The sequence below is a fragment of the Salminus brasiliensis genome, chromosome 10 (genome assembly GCF_030463535.1).
Source record: "Salminus brasiliensis chromosome 10, fSalBra1.hap2, whole genome shotgun sequence".
Lineage (NCBI taxonomy): Eukaryota > Metazoa > Chordata > Actinopteri > Characiformes > Bryconidae > Salminus > Salminus brasiliensis.
In genome coordinates, this window is record NC_132887.1 from 11954318 (window position 1) to 11973050 (window position 18733).

General features: G+C 42.5%; 1 protein-coding gene across 1 annotated transcript in view; it reads right to left on the reverse strand.

The window, feature by feature from the left end:
- stxbp6 (syntaxin binding protein 6 (amisyn)) overlaps positions 1-18733 on the reverse strand; it is a 72151-nt gene that overhangs the window by 18418 nt on the left and 35000 nt on the right. The window contains exon 3 of the mRNA XM_072689223.1: positions 17-147. Coding sequence (XP_072545324.1) covers positions 17-147 — 131 coding nt within the window. The remainder of the gene's footprint in view (positions 1-16; positions 148-18733) is intronic.

Genomic DNA, 18733 nt, shown 5'->3' on the forward strand with positions numbered 1-18733 from the left:
TGGTCCAGTGACTCACCCTGTTGGGATCGATGCCATTGACCTGCCTCAGCTGGTCGAAAGCCCACTGTGATCTCCTGACAAAGGAAGAGGAGCCCTCAAACTGCTTCACTTTTGTGATGGACACTTGCGTTGGCTTCTTGTTAGTCACTGAAATGAGAATTCAGAGAAAAAAGTAAGGGTTTTGGGCACAACACCACACAACAAAGACACCATCAGCAGATACTGTAATAAGGGTAAAGGTCATATTTTATACCATCCTGTACATGCACTATATGTCCAAATGTTTGTGGACACCCCTTTTTATGAATGAAATCAGCTACTTTAAGTTGCACCCATTGCTGACACGAATTTGTCTCGTCCCTCGAGAGAAATACTGCCAATAGAATAGGACTCTCCAGAGTAGATCAACATGAATCTATTGGCAACATGCCTAGAGAGGTATAAAGCCCCCCCCCCCCCCCCCCCAAGCATTGAGCTGTCGAGCAGTGGGACTGCGTTCCCTGGAATTATGGGGTTCCAACCAATACTTCTGAGAGGAGTTGGGGAGTTGGATATGAGGTAGGGTGGAGATCCTGACCTCACTAATGCTCCTGTCTATAAAACAAATGCAATAAATTCCTCACAGCAATGCTCCAAAATCTAGTAGAATGCCTTTCCTGGACAGCAGAGACAAAACACTTTTTTAATACCCTTGATTTTGGAAGAAACAAAAAATGTGTAGGTGTCCCAGTACTTCTGTCCATATAGTGTGTGTGTTCTGTCTTCTTTCATTTTCAGATTTTGGCATCCCATGAAAGCAATTCCAATTAAAAATGACACCAAACCTATTTGAAGATACTACATTTGTATGTGTTAATAGCTATATCCACTTTTCTAACTGTATTCAACAGGCCCTGGCTCTGCTTCCTTTCCATGTAGGAAGAGGACACTACCTAATTAGAAATCACCCCAACACCCAAAGACCTCAGAGTGATTCTGACCTGACTCTTCCTCAAACTAGAAAAGATCATGTTTTCCTCCAGACATCTCATAAAACCGGGGACCCCGTGATCTCATATCCTGCTAAGCCAAAATGTCTTTCCAACACCTCTCACTCCACTTTCCTCGTAATATAAATACAGTTGTTCACAGTTCTCGCACAGGAGATCTTCAATTCCAGAACTGTCCAGCACAGTTCAGTGATTTCTCCCCTCAAACACACCTGAAAAAATTGGCAATGAACAGAGACGTTGAATCAGGCGAGTCTGAGCAGTGACTTCCCATTATCTGGCTTCAGGACTGGAACTCAAGAACTCTGCTTTAGTATTTGAGCAACAGCCTGATATTATTACCCGAGGTCATAAACAAGTGTACCTGCACTTACTCTCCCCTGCACAAATCAATACTCACGTAATTTACAGTACCACACCAAGGTTTTAGGCACATAGACGCATTTTTTAAAAATGCATTAAATCACACTAGAATAGATGCAAGTGAACATTACTATAGTAGAAAAGTATCAAGGGTATTAAAGAGTTGATCCTGCTTTTGTTGGAGTAACTGTCTCTACTGTCCAGGTAAGGCTTTCTCCTAGATTTATGAAGAGTGAGGTCAGGATGTTCGCCACCTCACCTCATCCCAACTCAATTCCAAATGTATGGGACAGAGCACCATAATTCCAGTCCCAATGCTTCACACCTTAATGCTGGGGGGGGGGGGGGGGGGTACACCCCTTTATAGCCCTCTAGCCCACACCTGGCATTAGGCATGGTGCCAGTAGGTTTATCTGCTCCAGAGAGTCCTATTCTATTGGCAATACTCCAAGAGTGGAGTTGTAGAGAGGTTTTAATGGACACGTTTGTATGTTTATTTTAATATTAGCGTTTTACTGAGGAAATTACCATGTACTGCCCAGATAAGAAGCCTTTTCATTCTAATTTTGCAAGTTGTTCAGTGTGATCCCTAATATTTCAGCCACCAGACACAATCCACACAGTATGGCCATGTGTACTTATGCACTGTATTCAAAGGTTTACAGAAAATGTCATCAATGGCATCAAGTAGCAACTTGAAAAGACAAAACTAGCAATTTTATTGTCCTCATAATGAACTGAAAAAAAATCTCATGTCTTCACTGTGCGCACAAGAAAAGGAAAACGCATGATGTATGCACATAACCTCCTACACCTTCTCCACATTAACACAAACCTACAAGGAGCTATAAACACTCCAACACGCTACAAAACACCCACAACCTATCCAGCATTTCTTAAGGGCATGTGGCCTATTCACCAAAGGTTAGTCATTACCATTCTGTCTCTCTCCCTCGATCGCTCTTTCTCTCCCTCATCAATTGAAATTCCAAAACTGTACAATGAGGGATGAGAGTAGTGTGTTTACAGACCATACTGCTGGCAGTAATGCTGCAGGCGTCCAGCCCGAAGCGGAACGGTCAGGAGGAGTTCTGCTCCCGTACTGTTTATACAGGCCTCTGCATCCCTCATTGCTTCTGCTAGCTGTCTCTCTCACTCTGTTCCATTCCCTCCCTCCATGTTCCTCCTTCTTCCTTTCCTTCTTCCTCCTTTCCTCCCTCTCTTGGAGGTCACCATTCCGCTCTCACCCCGGTTCCACCTTCAATCTGCCATCTGGAGGAGTGTTGTTGTTTACCATTACTGATGTCTCCAGGGGCTGATGGAATGCAGCGAGCCGAACCCCATCTCAGCCCACAGACTGAAAGCAGGACACTACCAGCTTCACAAGTTTGGAGATACCAAGCCTCTCAAAACGGTTTTGATATAAATGACCGTGATCTCTGTTGGTTTGGATTTAATAAACACCAGACTGACAAGAGGTCTGGGTTACAAAGGACATGATGTGCCACTGTGGTGAGAAAGCTGGAAGTTTACCTGTGGATCATTAAAAACTCTCAGCTTGTCTGGATGTAAGACTGAAGAACCTTTACTGATTCCATGTGGTGTGATGAGACATTTTTTAGGCAAGTTTCAAAATGCTTTGCTTGGCACAAAATTAACATTCCTTAACTCCAAAAGTGAAGTATGGGGGTGGCCGCATCACGTTGCGAGGATGCTATGCCTCAGTGGGGACTGGCTTGTTAATGGACTGCTTTGTTGTCCATGCATAGACGAAATCCATCAGCTGGGTTAATGCAGACAGTTACTACAACAGTTTCATGAACCAGTCATGAAATCCGGCAGGAAGAAAAAGCGACGACAACACCCCGACAACACTTCTTTGACTTATTAAAACCTTGTGTGTATCCAGACCTGGGCTTTCCGCCAACTTCAATCTAGCAAGTCTCTGAGGGAAAGCTTCTTCCTGTACATTAACATTATCTAAAAGCAATACCACCTGTGACAGAGGAAGACATATGAATTTCCAACTAACCTTGAAGCGAGCTAGATTTAGTGAGGAGCTTAAATCGCCGATGTACAGCCAAGCATGTACACTCCATTCATACACTTTCCTACACATTAAAGAGAGTGAGGAAAAACGAGAGCAAGGGAACACGTTCCTATCGCATGTTCCCAACACCAATTCCACTGAGTGAGTTTCAGAGAGCATGGAGGGAACGGTGGCTATATTTCTTGGCACTCTATAGCACAAAGCTCACCCCACTGGGGGCAAAGACCACTGAAGCAAGAGCATTCTTTGTGAAGAGGAAACACTGCTATTGCAATTCCCTATTGGATGTCGCACCAAGGACCTGAACGAAATGAAAACTGTGACCTGCCTGCTGATCAGCGAGCGAGCAGTCTCGTCTCCCAGGAGGAGCAGCGGCGGCAGAGCACATCTAAAGCAAACTGAGCACACGGCTCCATCGCGCAGAAACATTCAACTCACCCCGAATTAAAGACAAGAAATCCTGAAAATGAATAAATATATGTTGTGCATGAGCCAAGCAGTGCAGACATTCCGCTTTCACATTTGGCAAGCGCCAGCTTTGACTGACAGATTTGTCACGGTCATTTTTCACAGCTTCGCCGTTAATCACACAATTTGCGGCCAGCTCAGTTTCAAAACAATCGGCCGGCTGCCAGCACTTAAACGACACTTACGCAACGGCCAAATGAAATGGGAGGGAGAGTGGAAAACATCTTTTAATATCCATGTGAGATCTGACTAATTTCAAGGAATATTTTACGTTCACAAAATCCGTCATCTCGCGAAGCACTGGAGCGTTCCAGAGTTCGGCTGGATGTCTCCTACAAATAGTTAACCTAACCAAGCATGCTGCTCTTTCCCTCTGAAGTGCCTTTTCACTTTGCATCCTAATTTGCATCTGAGTGTTCCTCGCTGGGTCACACAGGGAATGTTTTCCCACCTAACTTTGGCTAAATATTAGCATAGCTGTGGCTGAAGGGATGGGGTGTGAATGGATGGGATGGGGTCCTTCTGGTAAAATTCCAAAGACTTTGTGGTGTTTAATTATGAAAAAATGAATTCTCAGTACACCACTGATTAGATTTGCAGTATGCACTGAGGTGTAATGTGAACAGACAGAAGTGGAGGGTCTGAGGCTGAAGGGAGGCACTAAAAGTAAATAAATGTAATCCAAACTAAACCAGCCCTGATTGAGAACAACAGCCTGACAGCCAGGCTAAAATAAAGCTGGGCCATTCTGAGTAGCGAGACCACCCATGTGCGTCTGGGACGGAGGAACAGCCTAATTTCTTTACATTATCTGCCTTGGAGTCTGTCAGTGAAGCTCTCAGAGCTTATATCGCGGCTTTTGCTGTGGAACAATGTGATGAACACTGAGAAAAAGGGTGCAGCTTTTTTAGTAGTGTCAACAGCTCTCCCGTAAAGATCCTCCCTTCTGTATCAGTTAAGGAATTGTGGGCCGATGCAGATATGCAGAGTTCAGCCTTAGATGGTAAGGAGCAGAAAATGGTTTAACTGCAAAGTCATCACAAACACATTCACTTAGGGTAAGCGTGGACTTCATTGTTCTGAGAACGCCATCAGCTTCTTTACTTCTTTACTTTAATTTGATCAAATATTCTTCCTTTTCCTCAGAGAGGAAAGGAACATTTCCTTTTCTCAGTACAGGCTTCTTGATTAGCTCCACATCCTTCCAGACTCACAGCACGGAGTCGTCTCATCACAGTGTAAGGATGGACAGAAACACCTGTGGCTTTTTTTTAGATCTGAGGTGAGAGTGGAGCTTGATTCTTGATCTTCTCTTTGTTACGGGCCTCATTTTCCACTGTTAACCATTTCTGCACCCTCATTTCTCTCATGGGTGTAAAGGCAGTCCGTCCAGTTGCTGGCATTCGTGTGCTTCTCAAAATAATTAGGAAACCTGGGTCATGTTGCGTTGCCATCAGCAGCCAGAGCCTAGGAGAGCACAATTAGCCATGCTCTCTCTTAGTGGGTTAACAGCACTCTCTCCCTTCATTACTTCTATTGTGATGCTGATTGACAGAGGCATCTGTTGGCTGATGTATCAGAGCTTGCATTCATCTGAGTGAGATGGCTGCGTAGTGATGCTGCAAGAGGTGGTAGCTGACTTTATGGGTAGCAGAATAGGAACATGCCTGCCCTCAACCTCTACCTCAACCTTGCTAAATGATAGGGGGATCCTAGGAAGTAAGGACGTATACTAAAGTAATCAAACTGAATCACAGTACAAGCTATGCACTTCATAATGCGATGAATAGGTTCTAAAATATATATATCACATCAGATTTACATCTCTCAAAGCCTGACCATGGACATCTACTAGCTAAAAAATAAACAAATAAATAAACCTTCCACACATAAGTATTTGGTTTTGTTAAAAGGCCTCAAAAGTAGGCCTTTTAAAAGGCCTTAAATGTCTTGTTTTTGTTTTGGTGCCTCATGAAGCATTGTCAATGCCCCAAAACTCCTGATCTTTAAACAGCCAGGACACTGAAGCCAAATCACAGACTAGCTTTCAGCTTTCCATCTTCTCATCTTATACAATAAGGCAAATAGGTATGTCCGGTGCATCAGCTCCCAACTGCTGTAAGTGTTTGATTACAGCCTTAGCTCAAATCACAGGTACCTTCCTGCTGCTGAGGAACTCAAGCTCCCTGCCCTCAACATGGGATAGCACCACTTCATTGCTCCTTCTGACTCCAAGCTTTCTCCATCTCTATCACCTTGTGATTTGAGCAATGCAGCGTCTGTGGAGCACTGTGGGATGAATTTCAAAGGCCAGAGCAGCCAGGTGTGCATGAGGATCTCTTGAGAAATCAGAACCCCTGCGAGAGCCCCATCTCCAGACTGGCACCAGCCAGGAGTTACCATGGCAATCCTATCAGTGGGGCACAAAAGGGGCTGTTAAGGAGCTGCAGGTTGAGAGCATGCCCAAATCTTCACACAAGGGCTTTGTGGTCCATACACACGTCTCCTGAAGTGTCATTCAAGCATTGCGACACAGCGAACCTGTGAAGCCAAACAGTTAACGTGCTGCATGAGGCCAGGAGAATCGAATGTCAACACTGAACTGAAAACATGTCTCAGGTTCTGGGATTCGTGGAGAATTTGTGGAGGTCTAAAATCAGCTCAGAGCAGAGATCAAAGCAGATGTGATGGCCTTCATTGAACTGGCATATCAACAAGCTTTGGACACAACTTGTCGCAGGTTTGTGGTTAGGCTCTCCTCAGCGCACTGGAAAACCTTCCTAATTATCTGCACCAGGTGGAACATTTTGGAGCAGGACTGAAACCTTTTGATCTATGACACTCCCTGTCCAAGGAGAGCACTCTGGTAGTCTACCATGCCAAGAACAAAAGTAAGCCATGTTTCCATAGTGCCTTCAGAACAGACAGAGGAGTTCTGACAGAAGAGGAGTTAAGCGGAAGCAGCTTGTGACTGTATTTATACAGGAAACTGAAAGTCAAGCTAGACGCGTAAAAAGCTTACATTCAGTTTGACAGATTGCACAGCTGTAATTCTGCCGTCCTTGAATCCAAGACAGTAAGGAGGATTTTTGTCTTACGCTTCATGTTAAGAAAACTGTCACTCATCCATTTTACGGTGCAGTAGAAACACGTCTGTGAGTGAGATAGGAACATCAGCATCATATGTCACTGTACATACATTCATTTCAATTGTGCAGCATCAGCATAGCTGTGAAGGCCAACTATAACCCAGAGTCGTACTCCCTTACAGGAAGCAATATGCAGTCTAAATAGCAGCATGGCAGGAATGGAAATGTCATGAAAGCTCAGAAGAATAGATCGTCTCCACAAGAGAGACCGAACCAATCTGATTAAGAGATCTCACAACCAGTTTCAGAAGGGGCATTTAAATGAAGAAGAGTGGAAGAGAGACGTTTTCGCTCACGGCTTTATCAGTATTATCTCAGGACATCAAGAATACCCTTTTGTTATGAAGAAAGAGGGAAGTCTAGGGCTTGAATTCACAGCATTTTACAAAAACCTGTGGCTCTACACATCAGAAATTCTGCACCATGCCCAAATGGCTCTAAAGCTGCCCGTGCAATAGTTCCATTCACTATAGCTTAACCTGGAGCTAAAAAAAAAAAAAAAGGTCACTGTAAATCTCTAGACCGAGAAACATGAAGTCGGGACAGACACTTCTGAAAAATGTCAGCCAGTGCTTTGAATCACATTTTTTGTGTCTGCTTAAATAGCACAGCATCCTCAGAGATAGGTCTAATCCACTGCTGCTGAGCAAGAGTCAGCCGACAAGGTTAAATGAGGTTCATTTAACCTTCGTCCCTGTAAAACCGCCAGAGCAGAGGGGTCCGGGTGCACACAAAGCTGCTATTAGACACAAGTGAAGGCCTTCTCGAGGAACTACGAAGCTAAAGCGTCATTTAAAATAGATCTTTAATTACAGGCGCTGCCTCAATCTCTGGCAGCACAGGAACAGTGTGTGACTCCAAAACCCCCAAAAAAACAAAACAACCTGGGCTGGTTCACAAGCTCACATGCAGTGACATGCAAAAGTATGGCCGCCCGATCAAAATTTCTGATTTTCTGATAAACCAGTGAGTAGGACACCAACTGATCTCCAGAAGACAATATGTTTTTGTGTCATACAATTTAAGCATAAAGGAACAAAAACGTGTGGCCACCCCAAGAGATTTCAGCTCTCAAGTGACTTTTACCTAGGTCTCAGAACTTAATTAGCTTGTTAGGACTTTAGTTTGTTCACAGTCATTGTTAGCAAAGGCAGGTGATGCAAATTTCAAAGCTTTTTATATTTCCTCGGACTCCTTAGCACTCTGAAAGTTTAAATAACTGATGCACACAAGACAGGACTAGACTATATGAAGGTAATAAAGTGTTTTCAGGAAGTCGTTTCCTCAGTTTGGAAAGTAATTAAGAAATGGAAGTTAACAAGAAGACACCATGAGGTCTGGAAGGTCAGGAAAACTTTCAGAGAGACTGCTCATAAGACTGCTAGAAATCTAAACTGCCGTTTGACTGAAAAAGTCTTTGAGGAAGATTTACTGGTGGCATACAGGCATACCAGACAGCCCAAGACTCCCATGAAACTAGAAGCTTTTGCAAGGAAACATTTGCCATAAATCCACCAAGAAAAAACTGAAAGAACTCTTAGCAGCTACAAAAAAAGTGTTTACAAGCTGTGATACTTGCCAGAGGGAGTGTTATCAAGAACTGACCATGCAGGGTGCCCAAACTTTTGCTCTGGGACTCTTTCCATTTGTTTATATTTACACTCACAGAATTTGGACATTGTCCAGACTGACTTAAAGTACTTGTGAACGCTAGGCGATCCGTACCATGCTCAAGCAAGTACCCCATTCCACCCCCCACCCCCTCCCCGCCCCCCCCAGCCAAAGCATGTGCCCAGGCCCGCCTGAAGAGGTGGACTTTGGCATGGTAGGCATCTAGTGTAATCGCTAACCAATGCTGCATCTGTAGAAATCTTCTCATACACGCAGCACGATTAACAGAACACTGCTGTGTTGCATAACTGACAAACCACCTCAAATAAGCAACACTTTTCTTCAACCCAAAAAGGCGCATCATGATGACGCAAGTGTGCTCGAGCCCGGAACTTCAAGCGCATAGTGAGTGCTGGCCAGATGGGGAGTGAGAAAGGGTGGGGGGGGTGGGGTCATGCTTGGGCAAAGTACAAGGCAACCCAGGCCTAATGTGAGAACACCCTTGCAGCTAAGAGAATGTAGAGTTAGGAGTCTTGCCTTAAGACTCTTATTGATGCAGTGTGCTATGTCTGCCTGTGCAGGGAAGGTGGTGTGTTTAACCACTACGCTACACCAACTGCTGCTGTTACGTTGCAACTGTAAAAACATGGACATAAGTCATTCTGCTTAAACTATTGAAGAAATGTCATCTTTAACTTTATGTTGTTTGGAAAATCAGGCAATATTTTACTCAGAGAACAGGGCTGCCCAAACCTTTTCATGCCACTGTAAGAGTACCAAGCACATATCACACATTCGCAGTGTCCTTCAGCTCGTTTTAGTAATGCTTGTACTGTACTGGTGGACGCCAGGATGACATAAAATAGCAGGACAAAAGCACAGGGGCTTAAAAACACTGTAGTCGGCCCAGTGGCACAGCAGGATGATGTATTTCTTGTCTGCTATAAACATAAAAAGCGCAAACACATTGAGAAATGAAACATTAAAGCTGGAGTACTGTGACTATATTTGTCACACTGAACAACTGAACATCAAATAACAGCAGGAGGGTCCTGCAGACTAGAGCTTCTACAGCCTGGCTTTAATAAGAAGATGATATAGAGAAAGTGTCTGATTTAAGCCCATTTTATGAAACGGGAAGGATGTGACAGGGGCTGACCAAGAGTCTGTTATGGCCGTGACATCATCTTTGCTATTCAAATTAGGGACACGTCTTAAACTGGATGAAGGTTGATGTATCAAATATTACACCTTGGTATTTAAATCAGCAGCGCTGTTTAGATAAAACCAGATAAAACTATTCTAAGAGGAAAAGTTCAGTGACAGCTTGACAGCTCGGCAGCAGAGCAGGACGATAATGGCTTGCACTGTGCCTTAACGCCTTTTAGGTGGACACTTTCTGTCTGATTAGCTCCTCACAGAACCCTGTTTACTCAGAGGAAGTTAATGGCTCGAAGAAGCATTAAAGATTAGCACACAAATTAAGGCAACACTGAAGCGCAAATATTAGTTAATGTCAAAATCTGTCCAACTGTGCATGTTTACCTTCAGTCAGAGCCCAAAACGATGTGCAAAATAATCATGGATTCGAAACACAGGATTCTGACAGAAGCTACTTAGTGAAGGTCATGAAAGAATAAGCAGAAGACGACGTGAGCGATCAGTCGTTAAAACGAGGGCGGGTAAAGACTCGATGGGGATTTCCTACCACAGTGACATCAGTGACCGTCTTCAAGGTCATTGACGTTTCAGCAATGATGAACCACTGAAACGAGCTGTTAAAATGCCCTTCCTTATGCTCTTCAGTCTTACTGAAAATCTAACTAAAACCTCAATCCGCAGAAGGCACATTAACAGGAGTTGAACGTGCTGGGGAGAGAAGGTGCAGCAGAGGCTGCAGTGTTTTAAAGATGAACAGGGAAGGAGTCTTAGAGCTGTGCGCAGGATTAGGAATTACGAGCTACCTGGAGACCTTTGGGCTTAATGAAAAAGACAAAGTTGTTCCAATGCTTTGATTAAAGGCTGATCAGCAGTCTCCTCCACTACATTAGGCCTCGTCAAACAGCATTGCTGAAGCCAAGAGGGATGTGCGTGTGCCACACACAGACACACACACACACAGACACAGACGCTTGGTCTGCACAATATATTGTCAAATATATATTTTTTTTTAAGGCAATACATCACGGTGAGCAAATAAGCCTCAAATTGGCTTTCAGATGTGCTTTCAATGTGTGGAAGATTCAGAAGATTTATATAATCAAACGTTTTCATGATTAGGCTTCTATAACAATACTATTTGTAAAACTTACTGAACAATCAACCTTTAGTTTTACTGTGCAGCCGAACATGGAAATGCAAAGCAGTGTGAAAGGCAAAAGCACAATTTGCAGGCTGACTAAAGATGGTTAAAAAGGTGCTGTGAGTTTAAATTTACAGCAGAAAATAAAAGCTACCTTTCATTAAAAAAAAAAAAAAAAGCTTTTCAGTCATGAGTATGAATCCACTGCACTGCAGTGTTTCCTCTGCTGCTTGCTATGAGTGCCATGCCACTAGAAGCAAGTTTAGAATAGACCACTGATGTTGTGTGTCACTCTGAAGTCAACGTTATGCCCCTATTCTGGGTCTAAGCTTGATTTTCAATCAATTTTAAATGGCACAAATGAATGGGGCTTTCAAAAAAATCTTCCCAGTCACATTCTGGGGTAAATAAATATGGTCAGAACCCGACTTGCCGACCAATTATCTAGACAAAACATGTAAAGCTAAGGCCAGTTCATAACATATCAATGGGAGTCAGTGCTATACTCTATGTGTGCGTGTGACTTGAGCTTGAAGCCTAAGTGCTGTTATTATGCAGCCATTATGCAGCCCTCGCTCACACTCGCGAACCCTTACTCACACACTCCCCCTGCAGAGACAAGGCGTGGCTCCTGGGTACTGCCTCATACTGTCAGCATGGGCATGATGAGGCAAGGACAGACGTCTACAGAGCTGAGGGTAATGGATGCAAAGCCATTACCCTCAGCTCTACATGTGAGCACAGCGCATGCAGGTGGAGAGGTGAGAATTGTGCTATTATACTGACTTCCATCACTGCTGGGAAAAAAAGAAAGAAACAAAGAGTGACAAGTGAAATACGTCGTCAGCACAGCATCAACTGACTGCGATTAAAGCTTTTCCATAATGCCCAAGCTGGTGTGTAGAGGCGGCTCCACGGTTCCGCTCCATCTTTAAGACAGGCCGGGCACTCAGACTTCAAAGGCTGTGTGCTGTGGGCAAGAGAAAGATGAAAGGTGCTGACTGCACTGGCCCGAAGTGTGGGCAGTGGTATCAAAAGAGTGCCATTAAAAAGGTATCAGACTTCTGATACTCTTTAAGTGGAACTCATGAGTCAGTGGTGTAGCTGCTAAGAGAGTGCTGTGCCACTTGCCTCACAGATTAAGTAAAGATAGTGTAAAAGTAGAGACGTTGACCCAGACATATTTTAAGGGATCGGGTATCTGCTATTTTAAGCCAGATCAAGTTGAGAGTCTTTGTGTTTACCACAGTGTTCAGAGCGCCCTCTGACATCCTCGAAACACCACTAATAGACATGTTTTACAGCCCTCAGCAGTGAGGAGGAGTAAGGAGTGCTCTCAGAAGTAACAGAACAGTTCTAACAGAAGGTCTGCAGTGTGGGAGCTTCTTACAGTGAAATACGAAAACACAACATATCTGAAACTATAGAACTACTGCTGAAGCGCTCGGTTCTACCCGTTTTTAGATATGAGTTCAGAGTGTGTACGACTATACACACACACACACACAAAATGATTTTACTGCAGCTTTTTAACAGATATGGGAACTGAAAGGTCAGTCAGGCTTGGTTAAGATATTAAACAAACTTAAAATGGTCATAAGGCAACCCAGAGATTTCTCTAGATCCATTTTGTAGCAGTAGCCCATCACTGCAAAATTACTGCAGCTGTTACTTTAAAATTTTATTAAATGTCACAAAATCTTCCAAAAAACAAGGTCTTCCAAACTCTAAACTAATTTTACTAAAGCCAGTCACACACTGAACACATTGCGCTACACAGAACCTAAAATTCAAAACCACTGTTTATAATGGAGGCACGCACACCACCGCTGGCACCACAGTGCACACAGACGCTGCATGACTGAATATGTATCAATTCCTTCACCTAGTATTCTGACAGTACTTTAAATACATAGAGACCACAGAAAGCCACAGCAGATCACATGACTTTAATTTGACACCAAAGAAGACAGGCAGTCTTTGGTAAACAAACAAATGCTGAGGCCTGGTTACCTCAGCTAACGCTTCTATCCTGCAGCTCGAAAACAGCCAGTTCACAGTGGGTGAAAGATGGCATATGTATAAATGGATCTGCTTGTTTTGCAGGCTAATTTCACTGTATTTCATCTCTTATGTCAAATTACTTTTTCTCATTTATTTCCTGAAGAGAGGGAGGGGGGTGGGTCTGCCATCCCTGCTGCAAAAAATCCTAGAGGAAACACTGCAACCATCCAAACTAAATCAGTCCAGAATGTCTTATTATAGAAACTGCCACTAAAAACAAACTGATTTTACCGCAGTATTAATTAATGACATATCTAAACTGTGTAGCTGAAATTTTTATACAAGCGCAAAGACTGGATCAGTATCAGACAATCTCGGCTCGGATCAGAGGGCATGATAACTAGATTGGATATCTTTATGTGAAAGTTGTTAAACCGGAGGATGATCCTTTTTTTAGTTCACTGTTTCACATAATGTGCAGACACACACAGACACACACAGACACACACAGACACACACAGACACACACAGACAGAGCGAGAGAGAAAACACCACATCCCAAGCAGATGGCTCTCTGCACAGAGAATCTCACTAATGAAGAGAAATTAAGTATCAATCAGCAGTGAGTGTACAACAACTGACACACACACACACACACACACACACACACACACACACACACACACACACACACACTTGAATCATAAAGAGATGGTGCGCTAACCAGACAAGAAGCCACACTGCTGGTAAAGTCTGTAAACGAGCCAGACAAATTCATCATAGAGCAGAAAACAGCAATAGCAATGGAAAGAGAGAAAGACTGATGCAGATATCCGCGATTCCACTGATCTGTACATTACCCATGTTTGTCTCTTCAACAGATGCGGTCATCCAGAGGAGCTGGACGTACCAACCTGTTCCAACTGTAGATCAGTTCTTAAGACTGTAAAATAACTTTGATAAACAGACTGTGGAAATAGTGTTTTGCTTACAGCACATCAAAGATGGTTACCATAGCTACAGACTCCTTAATAATGAAGTAATCAACACGCCCACTGTGAATTTTCCAGAAAATTACCTGCTCTATTCAGACTAGGCTCACTCATACATTACCTGAACTTTGTACTAGGGGGCTTGCAGGATAAAGTACAGGTAATGTCCAGCACAACTGAGCTGGACATTTGCCTTTACACAATGTCTGGAAAAGTTCTGGGTTACCAAGCACGTCTGAAAGGGGCTTATGGAAAGAGTGTGTAGTCAACACAGAACAGACAGAAATATTTATTTTTTGTTTATAATCTTTTTTTTTTTTTTATTGATTTGAAGAAATTTCTTTTATTTCTGATGCTCATGTTTGTGTTGTTCAGTGGGAAGTGCACATCCTCCCCTCATCTCTAAAGAGGATGGCCCCTATGAAAGGGTCCAGCGCTGGGTGGACCACAGAGAAAATGACAGAGTTAGAGAGAGAGAGAGAGAGAGAGTGAGAGAGAGAGAAAGAGAGAGAGAGAGAGAGAGAGAGAGAGAGAGAGAGAGAGAGTGTAAGTATGAGAACTAGCGGGAGTTAAAATGAGAAAGGTGAAAGTGAGAAAGAAGAAAAAGAGAATGTCTAAGCAAGGCAGAAAGAGTGAGCAACAGTGAGAGCATGTGTGTTCAGATTTGAGTGATGAAGAGATGGGAATTCTGCAGGGTCTTCCACTGAGGCGTAACTGAAGTCCAGTGTCAAATTCTGCACAGCAGCTCACAAAACAGCTATTGAGCTGTGCTCCTGCCTGCGGTCTGAACGTTCCTCTACCACACACACACACACACACACACACACACACACACACACACACACACACACACACACACACACACACACACACAGAGAGCATATAAAAGTTGCCATTCCAGAGATACCAGGTTTTCTTACAGTGGCGACTTTTAAGCACAGTTACAAAAACCCTCAGCTTTCCCCTTTCACCAGACAGGTGAGACAGGTCCAGATGTGCTTGGACAGATATCAAATTCGTTCACATCCAATCGCTCCTCCATGTGTATTCAATGACCTTTCAGCAGCATCACGTCAAACTGCTTCTTTACGTGCCATTATGGTTAAGTGCCAGGACAATGAGCTATCTGCATAACACTGGAAACAGGTGTGTGTGTGTGTGTGTGTGTGTGAGAAATAAGCAAAAGATAAAACCAAAGCATGGTAAAACCCAGGGCTAATTTCCTAGAAGAGCACATAAAGAAGTCACATTATGTTCAGCAACTCAATTCTTTGTCAGTAGAGTACGAAAGCCCATCACTGAACAATTTCCTTTTGGAACTGGTTCCAGGTCAGGTTCCAGGAAACTTTATGAAACCATCAAAGCAAGCGATTCTTACATTTGAAAGAGAGTGGATCTGGTTTCGTGTAGCTGATCTCACCAGTTGGCCATCTGGTCTCCTTTAGTCAGACATCATAGCTTTACTGAGCAGACTGAATACAGCTCATTTACTAAAGCTGTGAATCCAATAACAACCAAGATCAAGATAACTGTACAATCTGTTTATACTTCATGTGATGCAGAGCCTGCAGGAGTTGGATCTAAATAACAATCATATGGCCAGAGTACATTATCTAGAATATCCAGTGTGGTGTGTTCTTTTACAAATTAAAATTACAAATTACAAGAATTACAAATTAAGTGTCAGAACAGGATCAGGTCATTTGTCCAAGTCATAAACAAGATAATATATAAGAAATAATGAATAAATAATATATAGGAAATGAGAAATTTACTGAAATGGTCTTACATTTGCATTTCTGGCATTTATCTGACACTCTTATCCAGAGTGACTTACAAGGCTAATTGTATTACAGAAGTGGGCCAATATAGTATTAGGAGTCTTGCCCAAGGTGTTGTAGTGCAGCACAGTCACCCAGACTGGAAATCAAACCCCAGCCTTGAACATGTAGCTCACTGGCAAGCAGCGGAAATGCTGTGGCAGGGCCTGAAACATTTGAATTAATTCAGCTCTGTCATTTGAGCATGGGCACATCACCTACTTCAAAACTAGGCATCTAGGTCAATCCTATTGGAGTGATCACAGACAGTGGTTCCTTTGAAAGACGGCACCCTCTGATGAAACACCCTCAGAAAAAACAGTCAAACCTGTAACAGTTTTAAATTTGAATACACTTAAGCAAGTGTTAATTTTCCAGACTTTTTGATACTGTCTTAACGTCATTACACTCTTAACAGACTGCATTTTGATGCTACAAGCCTTGTTATTCTTGAGCGCTTTTGTCTGGTCCTCATCGGTTACCTCGTGAAATACTATAAAAGAGCACCAGCACCTCACTTTCTCAGAAACATCTGCTGGGGGTGTGCTCCTTCCATGGTGACTATAGTGAATAAATAATCGTCCTCATTACCAGCACACTCATCATGCTGAACATGAGATGAGGCCAGGCATATTCTTGAACAAGTCAGCACTGCAGCGTGTTTATAAGGTGCTATATTAAGATATGGGACTAGACTGGTGGTTAATTACAGCCTCAGACCGTTCAGATACCCTGATGCAGTCTGGGTTTATACTGCTGCTACTCACACAAAACCCACATCAATTCCAGACAGGCACGTTTACAAGATTTAAAGTGCATGACCATCACTGAATAACTAAATGTTTTCCCATTAAGTGTTCAGAAGCTTTCTTGTTCGAGCCCATTTACAGCTCATCTCCAAATTAATTGTGGTAATTAGTTACAAGTTACTGTGAGCGAAAGTGAGAAAGTGCTTAATATAAAAAGGGCACTTACTGGAACCAAAAAAAAAAAAAAAAAAAAAAAAGTAGAAAAGGACTTCCTGGATCGAATCCAAGGCACTGAAGCACTGTGGAAACTTGGTCATAAAAATGCAGAACTATCCATCAAACCAAATCAATACTCTTTTCAACTGTCCAATTAGCACAGCAGCTTCTCCTACCTCCCTGTTTTATGTGAGTGATGGCCTCTCATCACATAGAACTTCATATCTCCACAAGGTCAAACCGTATCATTTTCATGCCACCTTTCTGAACTCTTCCCACGTCACTCAGCACAGCTCGTGTCAGGACAGAGTTTCAGTCTAATTACTGAAAAGCAGGGCAAGGTAGAAGGGCAAGGCAGCCGGGCTAGGCAGCCTTGTGGGAACAAAACAAGACATCAAGAGAGACTATGATCCTGACTTGGGTGGGTCACACAGCTATCAAAATGTGGGAGCCATCTCTTACTTTCCACTTTCTCCACATGGCCTTCTGAGCTGAGGAAAGGAAAGCAAAGGATGCTCTGGGGTAATATTTCCTTCCTTGGAAAATATGATTGAAGACAGCTGGATGGTGAGACAATAATTCAGTAAAAAAAAAAAAAAAGTAGGCCTATGATACAAACAGCAAAGCTGGGCTGAACTAGATCTCTTTGGGATGCAGATAAGTGTTAATAAAAGAATTAAATTATTATAGTCTTGAGTTTTTCCAAATAACTTGTAGAAAACTGGGAACAAAGGAAAACCCCGCACTAAAAACACAGTAGTGTTAAATGTATATAGAGTAAGCCAAACAAAGCTATTTATGATTCTATAATGATGGAGCAAGCTGTACAATGCATGAAAGATTGAAAGAATGAAGAAAATTTAAAAAGGAAATAATTACATTCCAATGTTTCTCACATTTTCTTGTTCTAAAAGTAAATCATTAAAAAGAAAAATATATAGAAAGAAATAATGGGTACATCTTAGTGTGTTTAATTAATTTTTTTTTACTGTCACTGATATGGGACACTATTTCCATGAAACTGATAATTTTTGATATTGTGATACAACATGCTTTTTGAGCATATTGGTTTTGGAGACCATGAGTGCTTTAAGAATACTGACCAACTGCACATGTCATTACAGAGAGTTTAATTAGTGCTGCCTAATTACATGAAGTGCAGCAGAGCTTGAATATAAATCAGTGTACTCTGTATGGGAGAGTATTTGAACAGCAGTGTTGCCAAGTGATTTTAATCACAGCAGTGATTTTAAGAATAGAATATTTTAAGAATCTAAGAATACATTTTATCTGCATGTCAAAACATTGTGTACTGTGAACGTCTTTAAATATCCTGATAAGATTTTTTTCATATCGCGAGACTTCAAAATTTATGCATTTCTTAAACTCCAGGAGAGAAGAATGCTTAGCATGTTTTAGTCATTCCACTTTATTTGTAACCCCACAGAAAAAAGGTCACATTTCTCTGTAATGCTGATCCAGTTAGTTTTCATTTTCAGAAAGTCTGCATTAGGGATGGAAAAATCAATCAGCTAGGAATTGGTAGAAGTCGATATCTCTAATTCAGCCGACCCTAAGAACTGATCAAATCATATTTGCGGGTTAAGGATTATCGCAGCTCTGCGTGAGGCTTCTTGGTGACATAACACAGTTCCTTGTTCAACCGCTAGAGTGAACTACAGAGCTTGCCCACAGCTGCAGACACCGATTAAGGTGTGCTGGATTTGTTAGTTCAGCGGATTGTTTTTACTGTATCTAACTCAAATTGGTTTCTGTAATATGCCTCAAAAACCATGACCAGCCCATCTCTGTCATCTGTTTTCGTACGTAGCTGCAGAATTACAGACCTAGTCAGGGATGTAGAAATTCTGGATATTGGCTCAAATCTTGAATACCAAATCTGAAAAAGTTGCTGCTGACCTCAAACAAGACAAAGCAGGCAGCAGAGGTCATGTTAAATAGATGTTCCACCAAATCGTTCACATCCTGTGCCACAACAAACAGTCAAATCACCCAGACA